Raw genomic sequence first — 26,694 nt, forward strand, 5'->3', positions numbered from 1 at the left:
TACCCACTCCAGTATTCTTGCCTGGAAAATTCCATAGACAGAGGAGCCTGGCAGGCTACAGTCCATGGGGTCGCAAAGAGTCGGACATGACTGAGCGACTTTCACTCACTTACTTGGCATGTGTATTGGACACTGTGGAGACAGGACTGCATAGGCTCACTTAACTGGCCATTGGGGCTGCAGATGTCGAAGACTGCTTATAATATATGTCAAGGAAGCACTGCTTGAGTTGATCAGAGATGTGTGTTGCTGGCTGAGGGAGAGTTGGCATGGTGGGAAGAATGAAAATCTCTTGCCAAACCCCTGAGTGACTCAGTAAGGATATTTTAGCCATTTGTTCCGATAGGATCTTTATCCTTGGCAAGAATACCAACTTGTTAAAAATAAACATATACAAGCAAATTTTCACATAGGATCATTTTCCTAGGATAACTCAAGAAACAAAATCGACAGAAAAAGCCACCCAACTTCAAGAAATGAAACAATAAGTAGGGATTGATTAAGCCTAGTTAGCTGTGACCCCAGCCAGACTATACCTTGCAAATTCTAAAGTGCAGTGCAGGATCTAAAGATCCTGGGAAGGATCTCTCAAATGTTAATGAATAAAGCATTGTTTTGCTTACCTCTTTGGGACATCAGTTGATTATAGAGAAGTTGAATATTGAATTTTTGCTGATCTTTAGAATAACTGAAAGTGGGTAGCTGAAGATTTTTAAAATACATGCAACAAGTTACTTTTTAAATAATTAAGCATAAATATAAACATTAAGAACTGTGTGTTAATGTTTTCTCTTGGTTTCAGGTTCTAAGCATCCAAGTGAAATGCTTCCATGAAATCATCACCATAGGTTACAGAGTCTATCATTCTTATGACTTACCTTGGTTTAGAACACTAAGTTGGTAAGTGACTTAAAACTGTTTCAGATATGAAAATCTGATTCTTTTCTAAAGTTGGTAAAGAAGCATCCTGACCAGCCAGTATCTACCCAGTTGACCTTATAGATTGAGTAAAAAGAAATATAAAGAATGCAATTGAATGTTGAAAGAATAAAGTCACCTTTAATTTTCCATTTCAACATAACTATTTTCAGATTTCATCTTTCACTCTTTGTACAGATACCTGACTTATATTGCATAGACACACTATTTTTGTCCTCTTTTTAAAAACCTCAACATTATATTGGACCCATGTTTATACTCTTTATAATTACAATGTTAGCAGAAAGTTTCACTTTGTGAAATGTAAAAAATATGTTAATCTTTTGGTTTATTTCTCCTCAGTTGACATGAGACCATACACAAAACCTGATATTTCTACAAAGACTGGAAGATGAGATATGAAAATAGTTGTGGGTTTTCTTTTTTGAGTGATAAGTGGTTGATTCAGGAGAGGAAAGCCCAAACTGCATGTCTGTCTCCCTCCTCCTCTCCCTTCCTCACCCCTGCAGACTGGCCTGTGCTGTGCTTAGTTGCTCAGTCACGTCTGACTCTTTGCAACCCCTTCGACTCTAGCCCGCCAGGCTCCTCTGTCCATGGGGATTCTCCAGGCAAGAATACTGGAGTGGGTTGCCATGCCGTCCTCCAGGGGATCTTCCCATCCCAGGGATCGAAGCCAGGTCTCCAGCACTGCAGGCAGGTTCTTTACCATCTGAGCACCAGGGCAAGTAGGCAGACTGGCCTGCCTTCTCCAAAGCCCCCATAGGCCTAGGGGAGCAAGACAGTGAGAGGGTGGATGACCTTACCTTTGCTGCTCCTGGTTGGTCTCCTGAAGGCCCCAGGATCTCTGACATGCAACAGGAAGAGGAAGGCTCTGATGGGGTCAGTGTGTAAGGCACCCTGCTAAACATTTCAGGGCAGTTACCAGCCCCTGAAGCACTGCATATAAAATTATTCTATGTAGAAAATATTGCATGTAAAGTTAGTGAATAGGAATCAACAAATGCTTTTAATATTTAATGTTTTATATATTTTTAAGTTTTTTCAGGTTTCTTAGTTATCAGGACCTTGACCATGAAACATGATAATATGATAGTTCATAATTAACAGTCCATGTCTTTGAATATATCAATAGTTGTTTGATTAGTATCAGTGTCTTTTTAAAATAGGCATCACCTTTTGGGTTTACAGTAGTCAAAAACAGTTTCTTGGTTTTATGAACACCTAATTTTTCCTTCTGGAAAGTTTCTTCATGAGTGAGTGGCAGTGTGTACAGGGAATGTTAGGTAGATTAAGTATTAGTTGTTCAGTCACTCAGTCGTGTCCACCTCTTTGCAGCCCATGACCCGCAGCACGCCAGGCCTCCCTGTCCTTCACCATCTCCTGGAGCTTGCTCAAACTCATGTCCATCGAGTCGGTGATGCCATCCAACCATCTCCTCTGTCGCATCCCCTTTTCCTCCTGCCCTCAATCTTTCCCAGCATCAGGGTCTTTTCCAATGAGTCAGCTCTTTGCATCAGGTGGCCAGAGTATTAGAACTTCAGCTTAATCATCAGTCCTTCCAACGAATGCTAAAGTAGTTGGAGAGTGGTTAACCCATGCAGGATTGATTTTAAGCGTAAGGGGAAAAAAAGGTAGGTTAAGATGGGCTCCAGTGATTGCAGAGGCTTCACGGAGAAGGTGACAGAGAAACTGTTACTAGAAATGAAGCCAGGCTTTGGATGGAGAAGGATGTTCTGGGCTGGGGAAGCAGCACCGATCAGGTTCTAGATGGGGGACAGAGGAGGCACCTGCCACAGGTAGTGAGATCTTCTTGGCTCTCCTGAGTGGGAGGGAATAGTGGCCCCAAAGTTGGACCGGTGAGGGACTTTCTGGAGGTCCAGTGGTTAGGACTGTAAGCTTCCAGTGCAGAGGGCATGAGTTCAATCCCTGTTTGGGGAACTAAGATCCTACATGCAGAGGGGCATGGCCAAAAACAAAAAAGTTGGTTTGTTGGCTAGATAGGCCTTGAGAACCTTACAGAGGCGTCACAGACAATTTCCATTATAGAAGAGAGAGACATGGTAATGTGGAAACATGATGTGCTTCCCTTTGGGAACAGTGGGGTCTGATTCCATTCATGAGGACCAGAGGGAACCACCACCCCTCTCTCTTCAACTGCTGCCTAGGACACAGACTTTCTAAGGAAGAGTCCGGGAGGAACCCTGAGCCAGTGTTTCTCAGCGTGTTTTCCTGGCTTATACACACTCCCATCAGCAAAGTCTTGTGGGTTCAGCTTCTGCCTGGGGAAAAGGATAAACCAGCGATGGGAGAAGGGACAGGCCATTCATAAAGTTTTGGTTTTTTTTTTTTCAAATTTTACATTCTTCATTTTATTCTTTTTAATTTATTTTAATTGGAGGCTAATTACAATATTGTAGTGGTTTTTGCCATACATTGACATGAATCAGCCATGGGTGTACATGTGGTCCCCATTTTTAAAGTTTTCCCCAGAGATTTTTACCTGCAGCTAGCTCCCAACCCCCACTGCTACCTTTCTGAGTCACTTATTCAACTCGAGTCCATCTGGAGCATTGAGAAAAGGGGGCAAGACCCAGTGTGGGCAGGACAGAGTGGGAGGTGAGAGGTCAAATTACTTCTTCCCTCTTTTCCCGTTGATCTTCCTTAGGGCGGGCGGGAATTTGGCTTAGGAGCTCTACTATTAAAAAGCATTAGAGGGACTTTGCTGGTGGTTCAGTGGTAGAGGCTTTGCCTTCCAGTGCAGGGGGTACAGGTTCAGTCCCTGGTCAGGGTGCGCTCAGATCCCATGTGCCTTGTGGTCAAAACTAAAACATAAAAAATGAAGCAAAATTGTAGCAAATGCATTACTTAAAAAAAAAAAAAAATTGGCCAATAAAAAAAAATCTTAAAAAAGCATTAGGGAAATGTTGGGAATGCATTTTCATTATAAACTTAATTCTGTGTGTGTGTGTGTGTATATGTGTAGTATTTTCTACACTGTTTCTTAATTTTCATCTCTGGCATTAGATTTTGAGCTAAATAAAGGCATGAACTACTCAGTACATTTTTGTTCAGTGGTAAGTTTGAAATTAAGTTTAAAACAGGGGGAAAAAAGCATTTTGGTGGAATATATTGTGAACCTATGTTCAAAACTTAGTTTTGATCTGTGTCATCACCAAAAGTAGAGAATAGTTTTGTTGCGTTTGAGGGGGAAAATGTTTGAAATATAAAGAAGCTAACTGTTTTAACATTACAGGTACTTTCTGTTGTGCGTGAACTACTTTTTCTATGGAGAGACTGTGGCTGATTATTTTGCTACATTTGTTCAAAGAGAAGAGCAACTTCAGTTCCTCATTCGCTACCACAGGTTTATATCATTTGCCCTGTATCTGGCGGGTAAGTTAAGGAGAAGACTCTGCGTTGATCTGTAGCCAGTACATGTTACATGCTTATTTCTATTTATGTTAAATTGTACCATCCTTTTTTGGTTACATTTTAATCCACCTTCTCTTTTTAAATGTCTCATATATAAAACTACTTTCATCACAGTCTTAAACTTCAGTTACTCCCTCAGTTCAGTTCAGTCGCTCAGTCGTGTCCGACTCTTTGCGACCCCATGAACCACAGCACGCCAGGCCTCCCTGTCCATCACCAACTCCTGGAGTTCACTCAGACTCATTTCCATTGAGTTGGTGATGCCATCCATCCATCTCATTCTCTGTTGTCCCCTTCTCCTCCTGCCCCCAATCCCTCCCAGCATCAGAGTCTTTTCCAGTGAGTCAACTCGTCGCATGAGGTGGCCAAAGTATTGGAGTTTCAGCTTTAGCATCAGTCCTTCCAATGAACACCCAGGACTGATCTCCTTTAGAATGGACTGGTTGGATCTCCGTGCAGTCCAAGGGACTCTCATGGTGGTTAAAAAAAGTACTTGATGGTTGAAAAAAAGTACTTGCTTAGTAGTCTATCTATATTTTGAAAATTTTCTTTGTAAGTTATAATAAAAGAACTTAAAACATATGGATTATTTACCAAGTAATGATATAATTTACAAAGAAACTTTCTCATTATATTGCTTTATTTGTTCCTAGGAAATAGTTTTATATAGAATTAATCAGGGTACTTAGTTTTCCTGACATTTTTTATTACATAGTCATTTATATATAAATAAATATATATTTGTTTATAGTAGGCTATGTTACATTTTTATGATTTTAGATTAAGAATCAGATACTTAGGATAACATTAGTATTAACAGATGTGTGGCTGCCCAGTAGTTATGCTCCACGCTTCCACTGCAGAGGACCCAACTTTGATCCTTGGTCAGGGAACTAAGATCTCAAAAGCTATGCAGCATGGCCAAAAAAAAAACCACCAGATTTGTTTTCCACCGGAGTTGACCAATTATGAAAGAAATTTCCTAATAAATTGATTTAGATATGTACTTAGAAAAAATTATTTTTATTTGGCTTTACTGGGTCTTGGTTGGAGCATGTGAGATCTAGTTCCCCAACCAGGGATCGAACCTGGGCCCTTTGCATTGGGAACACGGAGTCTTAGCCACTGGACCACCAGGGAAGTCCCTAGATATGTACTTTTAAAAAGTCAGATTTCCAGTATGAATCCTGTTCCACCACTTATATGCTGAATAAACTTGGGGACATGTAATTAACTGATCTGTGCCTCAGTTTCTTTGCAAAGCACTTAGAGCAGTACCTGGCGCTATTTAAATATTGAGTATTATCATTCATTTCACTTTTAAAGGCAGAAATGAAATTTATTTGTGAGTTTTCTCTTTAGCTTTTAATGGTTACTGTTTTAGCTCTTAGGGGTTTCCCCATACATAAATTCTTCTTCACTTAGTACAGTTTTGGAAACAATACAATATGGATGACTCCTTTCCATTTCTCATTAAACAAAAAAATATATACACAGAGTGTGTGGGAAAGTCAGTCCTTTAAAAGTATGTCATTTTAATTCAATAATTAAAATACATTATTTTTTATAGCTGAGTAATATTCAATTGTATATATGTAACACAATTTCTGTATCCATTCATCTGTAGCTGGACATCTAGGTTGCTTCCATGTCCCAGCTATTGTAAATAGTGCTATAATGAACACTGGAGTACATGCGTCTCTTTCAATTATAGTTTTCTCAGCTTCTATGCTGAGGAGTGAGACTGTCGGGTCATATGGTAGTTCGAGTCCTAGTTTTTTAAGGAATCTCCATATTGTTCTCCATAATGACTTTCCATTTACATTCCCACCAGCGATGAAAGGGTGTTCCCTTTTTTCTACATCCTCTCCTGCATTTACTGTTTGCAGATTTTTTTTAATGATGGCCATTCTGACCTGTGTCAGGTGATAACCTCATTGTAGTTTTGACTTGCATTTCTCTGATAATGAATGATGCTGAGCATCTTTTTTTTGTTTGTTCACCGTCTTGTATGCCTTCTTTGGAGAAATATCTGTGTAGGTCTTCCACCCATTTTTTTGATTGGGTTGTTTGTTTTTTTGGTATTGAGCTGCATGAGCTGCTTGTGTCACATTTTGGAGATTAATCCAGTTGTTTCCCTTGCAATTATTTTTTCCCATTCTGAGGACTGTCTTATTAATCTTGTTTGTTGTTTCCTTTGCTGTGCAACTTATTTCTTTTTATAATATTGTATACACGATACCCTCTCAACTAATTCTTTACAGTCATTGTTGCTTCATCCCCTTAAATTTCTATCAAATCAGTATTTGTTCGTTTTTTTTCTAACTGATTTCTTTCACTGGCATAGCTTACCATTACTCTTCTATAGAATCACAGAAGCTCCTTGAAAGTCATCATTGTCATTCTTTCAACAAACACTCGAGTGCTTTCTAAGTGCCAGTGCTGTGCATGGTGTTGAGGATACAGAGGGAAACAGGCCGGTAGTGTGCCTACCAGGGTCTGGCAACTGCTGAGACACGTGTCCCCTCGTTCACTGCTAGAATGTGAACAAGGATTTCTAAGACCATGAAGAAAGGGAAGGAGGGCCTTGCTTTACTGGGGCAGGAAAGTCATTGAAGGCCTTGGAGAAGAGATGATTGTTGTTCAGTCGCTAAATCATGTCTGATTCTTTGTGAGCTCACGGACTGCAGCGCTCCAGGCTCCCCTGTCCTTCACTATCTCCCAGAGTTTGCTCAAACTCATGTCCATTGAGTTGCTGATGCTATCTAACCATCTCATCCTCTGCCGGCCCCTTCTCCTTTTACCTTCGGTCTTTGAGGAGGAAGTGGCAAACCACCTCACTCTTCTTGCTGTGAGAACCCCATGAACAGTACAAAGAGACGATTGGTGTCATGAAAAGCAAAGAACAAGCAGGTGTTTGCCAGGTGGAGAGTGGGAAAGGGCATTCCAGGTAGAGAAAACAGCTGAGGAGTCTTGGGAATGAGAGTGGCATGTTCGGGATCCATGGGAGGTACTGAAGGTTGTACAAGTAGACAGGAGCCCCATTTTGAGGAGCCTTGTGTATCATAGGAAGACTTTGGGCTTTATTCCTAGGAAACTACTGGAGGATTTCAAGCTAAGAGATAATATAACCAGGTTTGTAATTCAGTGAATGGTGAGTGGGAGACATTAATAGAGTGACAAGATAGGAAATTGTTGCTTTAATTCATACTAATGTATGCCTGAGTCATTCACGTTTATACTTAATACTAGGAGGGTCATAAATTTTTTAAAAATTGTGTTTAAAAAAAATAAAATCTGGACTATTCTTGATGTGAAAAAAAAAATTAAAAATTATGGGATTTCGCTGCTGTTCCAGTGGTTAAGACTCTGCTTCCTCTGCAGAGAGTGGAGGTTCAATTCCTGGTCAGGGACTAGGATCCCACCTGCTGTGTGGTATGGCCAAAAAATTAAAAAAAAAAAAATTTTTTTTTTTAATGCTAAGGGATGCTCTTAGAACCAACTGCTGTTTGTGATAGTCTATGAAAAATTGCTTTTATATCCTAACTTATTGGCTTAAAATGTACTTTTTGTTGAGATAATTATGTATTTTCATACAGTTGTAAGAAATAAGACAGGATGCCTTATGCACTTTTCCTAGTTTCCACCAGTGATTATATTTTGAAAAATTACAGTGTAAAATTACACCAGGATATTGACATTATTATAGTCTTACAAATGTACTTTTAGAACACATTTTTTTTAACTGAAGTATAGTTGATTTGCAATGTTGTGTTAATTTCTAGTGTACAGTAAAGTGATTCACATACACTGTCTTTTTCATGTGCTTTTCTAGTTTGGTTTCTTACAGGATATTAGAGTTCCCTGTGCTACAGAGTACGCCCTTGTATCTGCTAATCCCCAAATCCTAATTTATCCCTTCCCCACCCCTTTTCCCTTTCATGAATGGTAAATTTGTTTTCTATGCTTCTGAGTGTCAGTTCAGTTCAGTCGCTCAGTCGTGTCCGACTCTTTGTGACCCCAGGGACTGCAGCACGCCAGGCCTCCCTGTCCATCACTAACTCCCAGAGCTTAACTCAAATTCATGTCCATCGAGTTGGTGATGCCATCCAACCATCTCATCCTCGGTCGTCCCCTTCTCCTCCTGCCTTTAATCTTTGCCCGCATCAGGGTCTTTTCTAGTGAGTCAGTTCTTCATACCAGGTGGCCAAAGTATTGGTGCTTCAGCTTTGGCATCAGTCCTTCCAATGAATATTCAGGACTGCTTTCCTTTAGGATGGACTTTTTGGATCTCCTTGCAGTCCAAGGGACTCTCACGAGGCTGCTCCAGCACCACAATTCAAAAGCATCAGTTCTTCAGTGCTCAGCTTCTTTATGGTCCAACTTTCACATCCATACATGACCACTGGAGAAACGGTAGCTTTGACTATATGGACTTTTGTTGGCAGAGTAATGTCTGCTTTTTAATATTCTGTCTAGGTTTGTCATGGCTTTTCTTCCAAGGAGCAAGCATCTTTTCATTTCACAGCTGCAGTCACCATCTGCAATCACCATCTGCAGTGATTTTGGAGCCCAGGAAAATAAAATCTGTCACTGTTCCCTTTGTTTTCCCCATCTATTTGCCATGAAGTGATGGGACCGGATGCCATGATCTTAGTTTTCTGAATGTTGAGTTTTAAGCCAACATTTTTTACTCTTCTCTTTCATCAAGAGGCTCTTCAGTTTCTCTTTGCTTTCTGCCATAAGGGTGGTGTCATCTGCATATCTGAGGTTATTGATATTTCTGCCAGCAATCTTGATTCCAGCTTGTGCTTCATCCAGCCCAGTATTTTGCATGATGTTCTCTGCATAGAAGTTAAATGAGCAGGGTGACAGTATACAGCCTTGAAGTACTCCTTTCCTAATTTGAAATCAGTCTGTTGTTCCATGTCCAGTTCTAACTGTTGCTTCTTGACCTGCATACAGATTTCTCAGGAGGCAGGTCTGGTGGTCTGATATTCCCATCTCTTTAAGAATTTTCTACAGTTTGTTGTGATCCACATAGTCAAAAGCTTTAGCATAGTCAATGAAGTGGAAATAGATGTTTTTCTGGAATTCTCTTGCTTTTTCTATGATCCAGCAGATGCTGGCAATTTGATCTCTGGTTCCTCTACCTTTTCTAAATCCAGCTTGAACATCTGAAAGTTCTTGGTTCATGTACTGTTGAAGACTGGCTTGGAGAATTTAGAGCATTACTTTGCTAGTATGTGAGATGAGTGCAATTGTGCAGTAGTTTGAACATTCTTTGGCGTTGCCTTTCTTTGGGGTTGGAATAAAAACTGACTTTTCCAGTCTCTGTTTCTATAAAATGCAACTTTGTAGTAAGCTAGGAGCTGCTGGGTTAAGTGATGAAGTTTCTGATATAAGTTATGCATGGTATTCTATTGGGTTGGCCAAAAAGTTCATTTGGGTTTTTCATAAGATGTTCATTTTGAACTTTTTGGCCATCCCAGTATATCTGTTACCATTTCACATGTGTCTTAAATATGGTCCTATTAAAGGATCATCAGCACCCACTTTGTGTTTCTCTTGTTTTTTTTAAATTCCTGGTGCCTAAAACAGGGTGTGGGATTTAGGTTCCTAACACACATTTACTGGATGAATGATCAAGAGGCTGAGTACATGCACATCCAAACATAGTGCTTTTTAGAGATAATTTTTCTTTTCAACATAAGTATTTTGTTTGCTGGGTCTTGAGGCCTTATTGGTTGATTCTTGAAGTGATTAGCAACATTTATAAGCTTGGTCCAGCAAATAAAGTTAGACTTTAAAACAAGAGTGAGGAAATAGAAAGAGTGCTCTGCTGAGATAGTTGTACCTTTCTTTCAAATTATGCTGTGAAAAATGTCTGGAATTCTTCTCTTTAACATTCCAAGAGGCCTATCCAAATTTTAGTTCTACAGTGGTCAATTGAGTTTTATAGGTCTTAACAGATATAAAAAGCAGAGACAACACAAGCTTTTTCATTGATGTTGAATTTTATTAAAGTAAAATGTACCTATATCCAGGTCTGACCTACTCACCAAGGCCCAGCAGATTAAATGACTCACTTAACATCATCCCAGATGACTCACTGACTAGGACCCAGAAGCCATTCTGACACTTTAGATAATTTTGTTGTAAAATGAATTTGTCTGATAGCAAAATGAACATCAGTGACAACATTTTCTCTAGAGTCTGGATATATTTTTAAAAGATCTTGGTGATTTGGATTTGGGGCTCTTTAGAAACAAGAGCAACCATGTGATTACATGTCTGGCAATGACAGGTGAATAAGCTTAAGATGCTGGACCCATAATATCATCACCTTAAGATCTCTTTAGCCAACTAGTGAGAAGCATATTAAAGGCATATTATGTTAGTCAGGTTTTTTCGCTTGTATTTGTGCATGGCTAACTATTTTGACTTCTTTTTTAAAACCCTTAAGGAGAGGTTATGACTTGAATATAATACTTTGAATTCAAGAAAAATCACTGTACAGTATAAGATTAAATTATGGCTAAAATTAATCCATGATTAAGAACTGTTTTCAAACATCCTGTATATCTTTCATCTCAAAGGATGTAGATGAAATCTTTGAAAGATGTCACAAATCACTGTTCATAAAGGATTGTATCTCCAAAACCACTTATAGTTTATATTTGTCTGTGTGTGTGTGTGTGTGTGTGTAGAAAAGAAAAGAAAGCTATAGCTAAGTCGTGTCTGACTCTTGCGACCCTATGGACTGTAGCCTGCCTGGCTCCTGCCATTTCTTTCTCCAGGGAATCTTCCCGACCCAGGAGTCGAACCCAGGTCTCCAGCATTGCAGGCAGATTCTTTACCAACTGAGCTATGCGGGAAGCCATATATATATATATATATATATATAGTTTGTTTATTTTTGGCTGTGCTGGATCTTCGATGCTGCGTGGGCTGTTTCTAATTTCCATGAGCAGGGGCTACTCTCTAGTTGTGGTGTGTGGGCTTCTCATTGTCGTGTCTTCTCTTGTTGCATAGTATTGACTCTAGAGCACAGCCTCAGGAGCTGTGTCTCATGGGCTTAGTTGCTCCATGATGGCTTATGAGATCTCTCTGGACCATGTCTCCTGCATTGGCAGGTGGATTCTTTACCATGAGTTACGAGGGAAGCCTTCCCACTTAACAGTTTTTTAATTAAACATGATTATAAACTATTTACACATCAGTCTTGTTTTAGACCTTAAACTCACTATGCAGATTAAAGGAAAACTTTTTCCATATATTAGCTAATATAATGGTTGATCTGTGTGAATTTCAACACTGCATATTTAAACTTCTTTAAAACACCTCAGTTGTATTCTAGTGTCTGAATATGGCAACACATAAAGCGGTGTGCTTCTGAATTGTTGAATACGATGTTTGAAACATTTCAAAGTTTTGGTTAGTTAGCGAAGTGCAATGAAAAATACAGCCATGTACAAAAGTAATCGATGAATCAGTAACCTCCAGTATATAATCCTGGGTCTGTCTGTTTTTTGAGTTAAGGACTTCATGTGTTTACTGATCGGTTAACCAACAATAAGAAATTTTAAAAACCTTTATTATTTCTTTATATTTTCTGTCTCTTCAATTAGCTCCTTGAGTAGAATGACTATCTTATCCATGTTTTGTATTTTGTGTTTGCATCTAAAGTGCTCAATAAATATTTTTCAATTGTCTACTTTTTCTGAAATTCCTTCTATCACATCTTTTGGACTTTTCAGTGTCTTTTTTTTTTTCTTCCTCAATTCACCTGACTCCTTAGACATCTCATTCTTTGTTATGCTTTCTGATTATACCTCTTTTAAGTCTGTTGGGGTACTTGGTCTCCCTAACCTCCTGGGAACTCCTTGATATTGGGCCACAAGATCTTTCTGTCTTTGCACTGACAGCACAGGCCCCAGTGCTGTGTATATAACTGGTAATCAGTTATATATACTTGATATATAACTAAAAATAGTTATATATCAAGACTGTATGTTTAGGAAACTTCTTCAGTGAACATTTTAACAAATCCTATGATTTTAATTAGAAATATAACCATAAGAATGTTCTTTGTTAATTGGGGAAAAAGTAAAACTATGATTCCAAATATGCAGAGTTATCCTTTCCATAGATTTATTGAAATACAGCATGTATGTGTTCCATTTAAACAGAAAATGGCTGTGAATAAAGAAGTAAATGCATGCGTCTCTTTTTTGGATTCTTTTTCTTTGACAACAATATTTAACCTTAGATATGCTAGGAAAACAGTTTACATCCTCCTCCCCCAGATTCCAAGAATGGTATTATTTTAATATATCCACAAGTCAGATAGTTATATCATTTATTAGAACACCCTGAAAAGTTGTGGGTTACTGGTGGATTTAACCATAAAATTGGATCAGGTAAAACTGAGTTGCCAAGACTGTCCTGGATAAAATGATCCTCAGGAAAGTGTTGAATGAATCTGCTGGTAATTTTGTTTGAAGAAATGCTTAAGGGTGAATGGTTTATAGTTTCAAGAACAAGAAAACCATACATGTTGGAGTAGTATTTGTGAGGAGATAATTCATAATTAATGATGTTGAGAATTTGCCAAGGGCTTTCTGGGAGAGCCAGAAAGGTCTTTTTTGACAGAAGGGGATGTTCTGGAGACTTTCAGCTCAGTCTTTTTTCTGAGTTGCCTTTACCTCATTAGCTCTGAAAGTGAAAGTCACTCTGTCATGTCTGACTCTTTGCAACCCCATGGACTATACAGTCCATGGAATTCTTCAGGCCAGAATACTGGAGTGGGTAGCCTTTCCCTTCTCCAGGGGATCTTCCCAACCCAGGGATCGAACCCAGGTCTCACAAATTGCGGGCAGATTCTTCACCAGCTGAGCCACAAGGGCAGCCCCCATTAGCCTCTCCAAGTCCAATCTATGTTCACCTGTAACTGTGGACCAAAGGCATAAAGCAGCATAGAGATTTCATTATTTCTTAAGCCACAAAAGAAATCTACCTGCTATTGAAGAAAAATTTTAAAGCGTAATTTTAAAAGAAAGTCTTTTATGCTACAGGTGATTTTGATGCCACAAATTCCGTGTTTTAGTGCCCCCCCACTCCACTTCCTTTCTTTCTCTGAGGAAAGGGACATATGTCTCAGTTTGCCGCTACTCAGAAAATGTTTCCATATTCCTTTTGCAGTTGAACCAGTCAGATTCTACAGGTGGCAAATAGGAAGTGTGAGGTAGGATCCGGGAGCCAGTATGCATTCTCTTCCCTTACTATCACCCTTTTCACTGACATTTCAAATCAGTCATCAAAAAACAGGTGCAGGCAGTTGCTGTTTGATTCCGTGCGCTGGTCAGAGTAGTGTCAACCTTGCTTACTCTAGTGGGTAGAACTCCCTTGGTAAGTACATTTAGATATGCAAAGTCTAGTGTTTATTTCACGTGGGATAGATTAGTTGACCATTTGTTTTCTATCTCAGAGAATTCATTTTCTAAAGATATTGCTGAATAGAATGCATGCATGGCTATTTAGTTGAAATTAAACTTGGCTCATGCATTTCTAACATCTACTTCTGTAAAAAAAAAATTATCTTCAGAACTTTACTGATGCAGTGGGCGAAAAAGTGTATCATAGTCCTCATTATTTAACATAGAATTATTAGATTTCTGCTTCATTAGGGGGTCTTCCCAGGTGACTCAGTGGTAAAGAATCTGCCTGCCAAGGCTGGAGATTCAGGTTCGATCCCTGGGTCGGGAAGATCCCCTGGAGAAGGAAATGGCAACCCACTCCAGTATTCTTGCCTGGAGAATCCCACAGACAGAGGCACCTGGTGGGCTACAGTCGATGGGATCGTGAAAGAATCAGAAACAGTTTAGCAACTAAACAACAACAACAAAAGTTCATTAGGTAGAATTTTTATGTAGTAAAATTTTATTGTAATTAATTTATAGACTATAGACAGAAACGCACATACTGTTTGCGCATCTTGAAATTGTTAAGAGTATTTTGTTTTACTGTAATCATTATAATATGTTTCTGAGAATTTTTGAATCACTCTTAACCTGAATCTTGAGGATAATGGTTTATGGAACCACATGACTCTTAAGGGTCAATAGAATCTAAGGGTTTATTTAAGTCCTTTGTAACTCCATGATCCACAGTAAATAAAGTCCTTTGTGTATTTTTCTTCATCTGTAAAATGGAGATAATAATAGGTAACTACATCATAGGAATGTTGGAAGGATTAAATGAGTTAATACGTATAAAAGGCTTAGACAAGTACATGGAACATAATAAGTGTTCAAAGATGTTAGCTGCTATAATAATTATTATTAATTTTTGTTTTATGTCGAGATTTAAACATTCTATATATATACTTGATGGAATGATACAGTGAATACATTTTAGTGAACTGAAATTCAGGGCCCAATTTTCCATGTCCACACGTTAGCAAGGGATTGACTCACTTAATTAATGTCAGAGATGTTTATTGAATTTATGGCATGGACTATATCAGGCATTTTGGAGAATACAGGATCATTTCCCTCAAGAAACTTCTATTTAAAATGCTTGAGGTAAGAATCCTGTCCAGGAGACCAGGGTTTGATCCCTGGGCCAGAAAGATCCCCTGGAGAAGGAAATGGCAATCCACTCCAGTATTCTTGCCTGGGAAATCCCATGGACAGAGGAGCCTGGCAGGCTACAGTCCATGGGGTTGCAAAGAGTTGGACGAGATTTAGTGACTCAACAATAATATAAGTAAGAGTAGGAGAGGTAGTGTATGAGTGAACAGCCAACATATAGCTAGTTGTGGTATAGAAATTTGGCTTATATGAGCTCATCGAATCTTAGAATTTGTAACAGATTACACAACAAGCACATGTTTTTGTTCTTGAACAGGTTTCTGCATGTTTGTGCTGAGCTTGGTGAAGAAACATTACCGTCTGCAGTTTTATATGGTGTGTATGAACCATTATTTTGTAGTCACTATATGTAATAAAAACCTTCACCTTTATTATTTTTTTTCTGTATTGAGAAAATAGGATCTAATCTGCTAATTGCTAAATGTGAGGGGTATTTGAATTTTTGATGACTAATATTTATAAATGTTTAAAGTTAAAAGTTTTTTTGAGGACTCAAAATTTTTAACTGTTTCCAGTTTCCTAAAAATTTTTCCTTTGAATATTCTCAAAGGCTGTAAAATTAAAGTCAAGTATTTGGATTTCCTAAATATGTAGAAATTTGAGGTGTTCCCATAGTCTCCTGAACAGTTAATAAGTCTCAGAAACATCTATCATATATTTGTATGGAAAGGACCTATGTTTACTTGTGCTTAGCCTAGGCATAAGGGGAACAGAGCTTACATTTTCCTGGTAGCTATGGTTAGTTATACAGTTGCATGATTCATTTTGGCCAAAAGTGTTTCCTTGAGTGTATCCTTGAACAGGGTTCAGTGTCTTATATATGTATCACTATATGATGACCTCTTATTTTCTTAAAAGGTAGCTAATAAAAGTATAAAATGACAAATGTAGTATCTATAAATTCACATATTTGCTAGGTTTGTTGTGAATTTGGGGTACGATTCCTATTCTTCATGCTTTACTTTTCCCCATTAAGACATCCTGCTGAGCACCATTGCTGGAAAACTATAGTATTTCTTACATTTCTAATTTCTGGGGATCTTGAGAAAAAAAAAAGGTAAAATTCTCAGTGAAAATCTAGAAACCATCAAGACAAATTAGAAATAATAGAATCTGCTATGAAAATATAAATAGTACCTATTGGGAAAAATCATTTATGCATATTGAAGCAATCTAAGACAGAATTGGATCATTTAAGCAGATGAAAACAAAACTGAGCAACCAACGTAATACACTGTTTGCTGAAATGGAAGATAGGTTTATTATGAATAAATCAAAATCATAAGAATTTTGAAAAAAGTCCTTTTATAACTTTCAATGAAAAGTATGAGAGACTTCCCCGGCGGTCCAGTAGTTAAGCCTCCACAATTCCAATGCAGGGGTTGCAGGTTTGATCCTTGACTGGGGAGCAGAGATCCGGCATTCTGTGCAGCAAAAACGAAAAAAAATTATGAGACTAATACATAGAAATATTAGCCCTTTTTGTTCACATTCTACTCATACTAATGACGCTAAAAGTAGCTAGCTAAAGTAGCTCTGTCTCAGGATAGATGGAATTGATGAAACAGAGGCCTTTTGACAATTGAAAATGGAATACTGTCATTGAACAGAGCTGTGAAGATCAGCTTTCAAGTATGAAAAGATTGGATTTAAGGGCAATTGATCCCTGCTGGTTTGAATCATTTGAAGTTATAAATAACTCTTTATGGGAAGATGTTAACCATAGTGAACTCAGGGAAAAATCGTTTTCAGCATTTCTAGTAACTAGAGAATGCAGTCAGAGTAAAATTTTAGTTCTTATCTAAATGCCATAGCAATACTGTAAACTTGTCATTACCACTTTAATCTCATGATTCAAGATGATGGTTTATTTTTTAATATGTCTTTTTAAATTTAGACATGTAACTTGGTATTATTAGCATTCCATTTTTGTATAAATTAAGGTTACGTTGTTGAATATTTTTCATGGTTTTCAGGTTTCAGGAGGCACCAAAATGAAGGTAATTTACTAATGGCGTTTATTTTGTATGACTTTATCTTATGAAATTTGACCAGTAGTCGTGCTAGAAACTTGCGTTTCAGAATTGCTGTTGCTTCGTGGCCTGCCCTGACCTCTTGTGCTCATTATTGTTGTGTTGTTGGGCTATTAACAGTTCGCATGGACTCATGTCACCTTACTGATAACAGTCACTCAGTCACATCTTGTCATCCAAAATCTGTTTGAAGGCATGATATGGTAAGGGGACAGTATATGCTGCTTTATATTTATATATATTTATAGCACTTTTAAAGCTCTTTTACCCTGGACAGTGTCTTACGGGGATTTCTACTAAAATGTCCTATTTGTTGTCACTCTGTTCTGTTAAAATAAGTTCCCCTTAACTGTTTGACTGAATTCCCTGGTGGCTCAGGCCGTAAAGAGTCTGCCTACAATGCAGGAGACCTGGGTTCGATCCCTGGGTCAGGAAGATCCCCTGGAGAAGGAAATGGCAACCCATTCTGGTATTCTTGCCTGGAAAAGCCCATGGATGGAGGAGCCTGGCAGGCTATAGTCCATGGGGTCACAAAGAGTTGGACACGACTGAGTGACTTCACTTCTGTTTGACAACTGAAGACAAATGCTTTGTTCTCAACTGTAAGACTTCCTTTTTCAGGTTTCCAGTAAAATGCAGAAAACCCTCATAAAAGCTCCAAATAATTAAATACATTTTCAGGTGTTACTACACTTTAACATGACTCTTTTTTAAAAACAAAGGGTCGAGTTTAAAAAGACTATACTGTTTACGAGGAATGCAAAAAGAAGGGGAAAGTTTGCTTTTCAGCAGACAGTGAGCTGGCAATGCCTTTTCTCTGGGTGAAAGGTGGGTTAGTTCTCCTCTGCCTGTGTGTAGGTGTAGAGTGTCCAGGTTTCAAGTATTTGGAGTTACTTGCTAATAACCTACTTGGAGTGGGTTGCAGATAGATAAAGCATTTTTATTAGTTAAAAATTAGCTTAAACTAAAACAATTAATTAAAAATAAGAGTGGAGAAAAACTTAAGATTTTAAGAAATCTGACCATATTTTTTTCACATTCTTTTAAAACACCGTAAACTAAAAGTTTTTATAATTGGTAAGTTTAGTCAAGATAAATTTGTTCCCTTGACAGGTTGTTATTTTTTTATGTATGTGTGTGCAAAAAATTGGAATCATTTTAAGACTGCCTTCCATGTACAAACTTTTCCTTGATGGGAGGCAATCACTGAAATTAGTAGGTTGTGTACAGTTAGTAGGGTTTAATGCCCTTGTAGGCTAAGATAAGAGTTAAAACTGATAATTGGACAAGAACTTGGTGTAAGTTTATCAGATTATACTCTGACTGACTCATTTCTATTTTGAAAGGCTGCTTTTAAAAAATTCTTTATACTACTGTAACTTGCTCCTATTGACTGAAAAAAAAAAAAAGATGCATGATGTGAGAATTGTGAGTTAAGTTTTATTTGGAGCCACATAAGGACTATATAGCCCAGAGACAGTTTCTCAGATAACTCTGAGAAAGTTTTTCAGATAGCTCCGAGGAGCTGCTCTAAGGAGGTCAGAGGGGAGGTCAGTATACATACGATTTTAGGGAAGGGGACGCATGCCATCAAGCACGCGTTTTGGCAGAAGGTTGCTACTAGTCACGAGGAGCAGCTGTCTCTGTTAATGATTTTAGTGCTTTTCTCAATATGGGCGTGAGTCTGACATAAGCAATTGGCCTCATAAAATCTTCTCCTAAAAACTTGTCTAGCTCTCTGAGGGCCTGTTCTGCCAGTTTTTCCTGGAGCACGGAGTGCCTTTTTCCTAATCTTTGCCCTGAACTCCTTTCAGGATGTGTTAAAGGTCAGCAGAGGCCAGCAATGGCAGTGACTAGTGACCTAATCTTGTAGAGTCAGACAGCGAGCGACAGTTTTTAGTTGGCATTCCTCATAAAAGGGAAATCTGCAAGTCCGTAACTATAGACATTGATTGTTTAACTGTCTAATTGATTGTTTAATATTTTCACTAGCACTATTCTTCTGGTGTGTTTATAGATTTTACTCCGCCTAACTGCTAAATGGGCAAATTTGGTTGATATTTATTGTGTCTGTTCATCTTTTAGCATGTGTTATGTTCTGGACTAGTCTGCAGTGTCATCCAAAGGGTTACTGCATTGGTTCATTGAGTCAAAACCTGTGTAAATATTTGCCATTTAATCTTACAGACTTCTTTCTGCTGACTTTTTTTTTTTTTTAAAGGTTCCTTGTTCCAATATCAAGTGTTATTTGCAATGACATAACTGCTTACATTTTTGGATTTTTTTTTGGAAGAACTCCGTTAATTAAGGTAATGGAAAAACACCACAAGCAAGCCCTTACCATAACCTATATGATTAGCTACTGGAAAAACTTCCCAACAGTTTGGTGCTGTTACACGTTGTTGATTTCTGAGGCACTTTGATTTTCCTTAGCTACCCTCAGCAGCCACAGTGTTGAGAGCAGAAGTCTGTATTTCCCAATGATTCCATCTGGGTTCTTCATCAGCTATTCTCTTGATTCCTATGTCATTCATCGTCTCCTGTGAAGGCTCATGTCATTTTCCCGTGGCTTCTTTCCCTTGGCTGTCATGTGGTTTTTTTATTCTCCTTTCCAACAACCCTCTAAACAGGCCTGTCTTTGACTCTGCTTTCCTCTCAAGCCATCTCATTTGTCTCCTCCTTTACTGAGTTGTTTGAGGGTTTATAATATACCAGCATCACATACTCATGTCCGTTTGCAAGACTTTTATACCCAAATTCATTAAAAAAAAACACTTGAGGTTCTACAATAAAAAACATCGATGAATAATGGAAGTGATAAGGAAAAGTGAAGATCAGAGACCGGAAAATACACATGAGGAGACCATGTTGTTTTGTGTTAGATTTGGTTCTGTTTGGCTTCCCAGGTGGCACTAGTGGTAAAGAACCCACCAGCCAATGCAGGAGACTTAAGAGACGAGGGTTTGATCCCTGGGTCGGGAAGATCCCCTGGAGGAGGGCTCAGCAACCCACTCCGGCATTCTTGCCTGGAGAATCCAATGGACAGAGGAGCCTGGTGGGCTACAGTTTGTGGGGTCACAAAGAGTCAGACACGACTGAAGTGACGGCACAGCACAATAGTCAATGGAGGCAAAGAAGGAAGTGAAGTAATTTTTAAGTTCCCATCTGGGGTAAAAAAGAAATCAATTTCTCCTATAAAGACAGACCATTTTATAGAACTGGTTGCTTCAAAAAATAAAAGCTTTTCAATAAATTTCCTTATGAAGGAATTACTTGGTTTATATATTGGGCAAGGTCTTTTATGACATTCCCACAAATGCATTAAGTGGGATGATCTTATGACGTGATGTTACGACATGAAGGCATTTTTGGAGGAACTGAGACAATTATTCGAATAGAAAACTTGTTTGTTCAGAGTGATGTGAGGATAGTTTATCATTCCCAGAAGAGTATATGGACTGCCTGTCCTTCAAAAACACCTTCCTTAAATTCTTCCCCACATAGGAGTCCGGTACATAGCATCAAGCTGAGCTGTAGGGACACTGGGCAGCAAATTACATATTTTTAAAGTTTCTAAAGTTATTCCAGAAAAAGAGCGAGTGGTGAAGTAGTCAAGGCTTCTATACCAGCTGAGAGGTTGTTGACTCAGGAGCCCTCAGAGGCTGTAGAAGACTTACTGTCTGATTTTAAGCATCAATTTCTAGTGAATTACAAGGCTGAATTAGTTGTATAATACAGCCAGATGTAATTAAGCAAGTTAACCCTGAAATCAGTATGATAAGGTCAATTTAATTTGATAAGCTTGCTTTAAAATAATCAGCGGGCACTTTTGAATTTGAGTCAGCTGCTGTTTCATGACAATAATACTGAGTTATCCTAAGAGGTGGTATATACCAGTTGCTTACCTATGATGGAATTGTTGTCAGATTGGTCAAGAAAGGCTTTGTGCTTTGTAAACTTCAGGCTGAGACTTCATGTACTTTAGCATATTACCCATTTCTATGTCAGAATCTTCCCTCTGCTATTTGTTTGGCTTCTGTCCTCACTGATCCACTGAAAGGATTTTTACAGAGTCCACCAGAGTGCTTTCCTGGTGATCAGAACCCTGTTCCGAGTCCTTATTTTCCAGAGCATCTCAGCAGTTAGCACTGTCTACTCCTAAATCTTTTTCTCCTGCCCCTGCTTCATCAGGTTCAAGACTCCTCCAGATTTCTCTCCCTAAATGCTCTAAGGACTAATAAACAATAATTGCAATCTGAAACAAATTGCAAAGGTATACAAAATACAAAAGTATCCTTAGAAGCACAATATATTTCTTCATAGAGAATGACATATTCTGACCTAAGGAAGGAGGATATGTGCCCACTTGTGGGGCTAATCTGTACCTGGGCTATGGAGTATATTGCCATTTCAGAAAGAGGTCTGCTGTAAGCATGGCATTGGAATATGTGATGGTCTGGGGTTCTGCAGTGTCATGTATTGTTACACTCATCCTACTTTTGTTAAGGAGTTCGTCAGTACAGACCATGTATACTTAGAATGAATAGATCTCAGCCTTATTTCAAGATCCACATTATTCTGGAAGTTTATGTAAGCATGGACATCATGGGACAGTTATTTCAGCATAGAGTTTATAGTCCTTTGAGTGATGAAAACAAATTGAGGCAATTTATAGAAACAGATATTCACAATATGTCAGATGTATGAGGGCCTAATATGTGTTAGACTACTAGAGAGGTTCACACAAATAAAACAATCATGGACTGAAGGAAAAAGCGTTGCAAAGTCTTTTCAACATGAGAAAAAGGAGAGGTGTACAGGGTATTATGGGAATTCACTGAACATATGTTATCTGTGCAGTAACTCTTTTACATTTTATTTTCTAATTTTATTTAATATAAAAAATCAATATCTTTTTCAGTTGTCTCCTAAGAAGACTTGGGAAGGATTCATTGGTGGTTTCTTTTCCACAGTTATCTTTGGATTCATTGTGAGTTTTACTCGGATTTTTATTTTATATTTTGAAAAATGTTAGCAAACTTATTAATCTATTCTAAACCTAAAAGCGTTAAACCATAAAATGCTAATAGTGTAGTAACTGAAGCCCACTCAACAGAATCCACAGTCATACCTTGGAGATACTGTGGCTCCAGTTCCAGCCCACCACAATAAAGCAAGTAGTGGGGTTAAAGTCACACGAATGTTTTGGTTTCCCAGTGTGTATAAAAGTTATATTTACATTTTACTGTTAGTCTTTTAAGTGTGGAATGGCGTTATATCTTAAAGAACAATGTACATACCTCAATTTTAAAATACTTTGTAGCCCCCCTCCCCCGCAAAAAAAACAAACAAACCTGCTAACTAACCATCATCTGAGCCTTCAGTAAGTCATCATCTTTTTGCTGGTAGAGAACGTTGCCCTGATGTTGATGCTGCTGACTGATCAGGATGGTGGTTGGTAAAGGTTGAGGTGGCTCTGGTAATCTCTTAAAATAAGACAACAATGAAATACACCATGTTGATTGTCTCTTCTTTCGTGAATGATTTCTCTGTAGCATGCAATGCTGATAGCATTTTGCCCTCAGCATAACTTCTTTCAGAATTGGAGTCAGTCTTCTCAAATCCTGCTGCTGCTTTATCAACTCACTTTGTGTCTTCATCTATAGCCTTTGTTGTCATTTCAGTAGTCTTCACAGCATCTTCACCAGGAATAGAGCTCAAGAAACCAGTTTGTTTAATCATTCATCAGAAGTGATTCCTCATCCATGGAAGTTGTATAAGGAGATTGCAGCAATTCACCCCTTATTCAGGCTCCACTTCTAATTGCAGTTCTTTTCCTATTTTACCACCTTTGTAGTTACCTTCTCCACTAAAGTCTTGCTGTTGGAAAAATGGTGCCGTTAGGCTTGCTTGAGGCAGGGTTGCCATAAACCTTCAATTTGTTAAAAACACAAAACCTGGGAAGCACACTGAAGCGAATGCAATAGAACGAGGTATGCCTGTATTCTCTAGCCCAGGAGCTTTCATCCTGGCCTGTATCAAAATCACCTGGGGAGCTTCTTTTAACATTCATGTCCCAGCCCTCTGCCAGGTCAATTAACTCCCTCAGCTGATTCTCATACACAGGTAGGCTTGAGAGCCTTTGTTGTATTCTGGTAGTTTCTAATAGCTGTGCAGCCTTTGGAGGACACAGATACTGGGACAGGCGGTGGCTTTGAGTAAAAGCAGAGTCTGCAAATGATGTTGAAGAGTTCTGCCTCCTTCACACTTGCCAGCTGCTTGACTTAATGGGTGTTTGTGGCTGTGATCCCAGTTTACAGAAAAAGTTTGTTAAAAATAATTGATGTTCCCTTTTAGCTGTGAATACGGATATTGTTAATGTTTTAAAAAATAGTGTATAATTATGGAATTTAGGTTTTTTATTCAAAGGTGTCTTGTGAGAATCAAGAAAAGGTACAGAAAAATGGCTGGATATAAGATAAATATACCAAAAAATTACTGTCAGGAAGTTGAATTTTTAAGTCATGTCCCTTAACAGTTGTAGAATATATTCTGTAGCCAAATATAAGGTAGTTACTAACAACATGGGGCTTTGAAAGGGAGCAGTTACACAAATAAATGGACATGAGCCAGGCTGGATGGGAAAACCATCATAATTCCTTTGTCAGTTTAGTTCATTCTCAATGAAAACTCCAATAGAATTGTAAAAATTATTCCACTGTTTATTTGGTAGAATGTTGATGAGATAATAATTGATAAATAGGATAATGGGAAGGGACCTGGTCCTATCCAATGTTTATACAGTATGAAGCAAGGATAACTAGAATATTATTAAGTTAAATACTACTACAAGAATCTGATATCATTAAAGACAATTTAGAAATTCTACAAGAACAGCCATATCACTGGATAGGACCAAGAGCTATCCCATAAGAACGTAATGCATGACAAGATAATGAGGGAAATTATATATATATATATGTATGTATGTATATATTTAGTAAGTAATTTTGAGGAAACTGGTTGTTTAAAAGCAAAATCACTATATATCCACTCCCAGTGTTACATTTGCACTTCTATTAACCATTCTTGAGCAATATAATGGTGTGAGTGTCTGTAAGAGAAAGGAAATGAACTAGCACTTTAATAAGATATTTTGCTTTTATGTATCTTCTGTGGCTGAGAACAGATAGCTTTAAAAATTGCAGTGACGCGTCCAGAGAAAGAATAATTTAGTAACCATTTTCTGGGTTTTTCACCTGTGCTGTTTTCTTAGCAATTTTGAATTACTGGTTATTTTTTATTGATGAAATTAATATAACCTTTATGTAAGAAACTTCAGCCCTGTACTGTCCCATATGTTTATAATTCTTAGCTTCTGTTGACATTAAGTACGTTCTTAAAAAAAGTACAGCCTTGCTATAATGCTTGTCCATATGCTTGTCTAAATGCTCAAATCAATTTTTTTATCTTTTTCCCCTTCCCTCTTATTGTCATACTGAGATTATAATAACACTGATTTTCAAAAATTTTTTGGTTTCCTGATGACTTTTCAAAGTCTTTTATTGTGTCGCTTATGATCATTTAACTTTAAATATACATGGCAGAATGAGAATGCAAGGAACATTTGGCATTCTGTTTCTGGCCTTTCTGACACATAACATATATACATTAGAATTTTAATATATACATATTTCTATTTCATTTAATGTTTTATTAATGCTTGCTCTGTTATTTAGGCTGCTTACGTGTTATCCAAATACCAGTACTTTGTCTGCCCAGTGGAATACCGAAGCGATGTAAACTCCTTCGTTACGGAGTGTGAACCCTCAGAACTTTTTCAGCTTCAGAGTTACTCACTTCCTCCCTTTCTGAAGGCAGTGTTGAGAAGGGTAAGATAAACGTGGGAGGGGTCCTCCCTCCCCAAGATTAAGCTTCCTTTAAAAGTAAAATTAAGATTTTCACAAGAAATCAATTTCTACAGAATTTTTAGCTATAGAATATAAAAGCAGTTTCACTAACTGCTTGGCTTCAATCATATATCCTATTCTCTTGGGGTTTCCCCTTCTTGAACATAAAATGAATATTGCTATCACAAACTAATTATCTTCTAGAAACTTACTTGCCTAATGGTTTGAATACTGGTGGTAATTTATTTTGTGTTTGTCTTAGAAACATTTTTCAGCATCCTTTAGATTTCTGCAAAGCAATGATGAGTTATAATGTTTTATGTGTAACTGGTATAAATTGATTCAATTTAAAACCTTTTTTTTTGTGGTGCCTCATGGCTTGCTAGGTCTTAATTCCCTGACCAGGAATTGAACCCGGGCAACAGCAGGGAAAGCACTAAGTCCTAACCACTGGACCTCCTGTTTCAGGGGCTCCCTGAAACATTTAATTGTTAACTGAAGTTAATTTTTGAGAAAAAAAGGTTAACCAACAAATTATTTCTCTACTTGAATGCTTGATACACTGATTCCAATAATTTTCTTAATGTTCAAGCCATCTGTTATCTGCTAGAGAACTCTTTGATTCTGTCAGTCTTTGATTGGGATGAGCCCATTGCTTTGAGAACAAATCCAAAGACTGGAGTTCTTAGTGATCTTTTGTAAATCACACCCATGATGCGCTTTCTCAAATGTGTCATTTCAGTTTATTTAAAGTGGAATAAGACTAAGAATTTACGAAATAATTTGACTATAGAATTCTTCTCGATTTTTATGATTTCCTCTCCAGATCTTTTATAACTGTCTTCCTGCTGCTCATTTTGGCAGTCTTTTTAAGCATTTTACTCTCCGGTGTTTCCACAGCATTTAACTTAATTTTAAAAGAAGGATCAACTTTCCCCTCATTTTGTCATATAAAACTAAAGTTAAATAAAATGCACAATCAAAATATATATTATATAATTACAGAAACAACTGTAAAAAACAATTTCAGAGATTAATTGATTTTTGGTAATCCTGCAACCCAAGTGATGGATAAATCTCTAGACAGATTAGAAAGCAGCCTGTTAGATTTCAGTACACCAGGTGCTTTCAGTATGCTTACAGAGGGAATGGGGAGTGTAGGCTGAATAAACAAAGGATAGTAATAAGAGCTTACAACATTAATTTTTTTCCTGTGATCTTGAAAATTTGTGAAATTAATAAAAATATGGCATATGCTCTTGACTTACTGTTTATATCACGGTTCTTAGTTTAGGTGGCATGCTCAAATACATTTCTCATGCAGTTAGCTCCAACCCCTCCTTTTTTTTTTAACCTCTTTAGGAAACAGTGAGCCTGTACCCTTTCCAGATACACAGCATTGCTCTTTCCACGTTTGCATCTTTGATTGGTCCATTCGGAGGCTTCTTTGCCAGCGGATTCAAAAGAGCTTTCAAAATCAAGGTGTGTGTTTAGATTCTTTGTTAGAGTGTTATAGAATATAATTAGAGATTGTAAGAGGGTTGGAATTTGGTTCTCTTTTGGTTTCCCACATTAAGCCCCTGAGCAAAAACTTTCCCACCCTGTATGTGTTGACCTCACAGAGCATCTCCTTTCTTGTTAGGTTTTGGTCGTGCCGTGTAAATGCATCTTAAAGTATCACGTCAGCCTCTCTTCTTGAAATGGCATGTGTCACTTAATGTTGGG

The 26,694-nt window shown here is 37.9% G+C and overlaps 1 protein-coding gene across 1 annotated transcript in view; it reads left to right on the forward strand.

Annotated features, from left to right (window-relative positions):
* Positions 1-26,694, forward strand: part of CDS1 (CDP-diacylglycerol synthase 1) — a 79,855-nt gene that overhangs the window by 38,178 nt on the left and 14,983 nt on the right. Inside the window, exons 4-11 of the mRNA XM_088836448.1 lie at positions 803-900; positions 4,193-4,332; positions 15,283-15,341; positions 17,180-17,262; positions 19,281-19,368; positions 21,981-22,049; positions 24,799-24,951; positions 26,332-26,451. Of these exons, the coding sequence (XP_088692574.1) occupies positions 803-900; positions 4,193-4,332; positions 15,283-15,341; positions 17,180-17,262; positions 19,281-19,368; positions 21,981-22,049; positions 24,799-24,951; positions 26,332-26,451 (810 nt within the window). The remainder of the gene's footprint in view (positions 1-802; positions 901-4,192; positions 4,333-15,282; positions 15,342-17,179; positions 17,263-19,280; positions 19,369-21,980; positions 22,050-24,798; positions 24,952-26,331; positions 26,452-26,694) is intronic.

The sequence above is a fragment of the Moschus berezovskii genome, chromosome 5, assembly GCF_049115385.1.
Source record: "Moschus berezovskii isolate FMDL1 chromosome 5, NW_MosBer_1.0, whole genome shotgun sequence".
Classification (NCBI taxonomy): Eukaryota; Metazoa; Chordata; class Mammalia; order Artiodactyla; family Moschidae; genus Moschus; species Moschus berezovskii.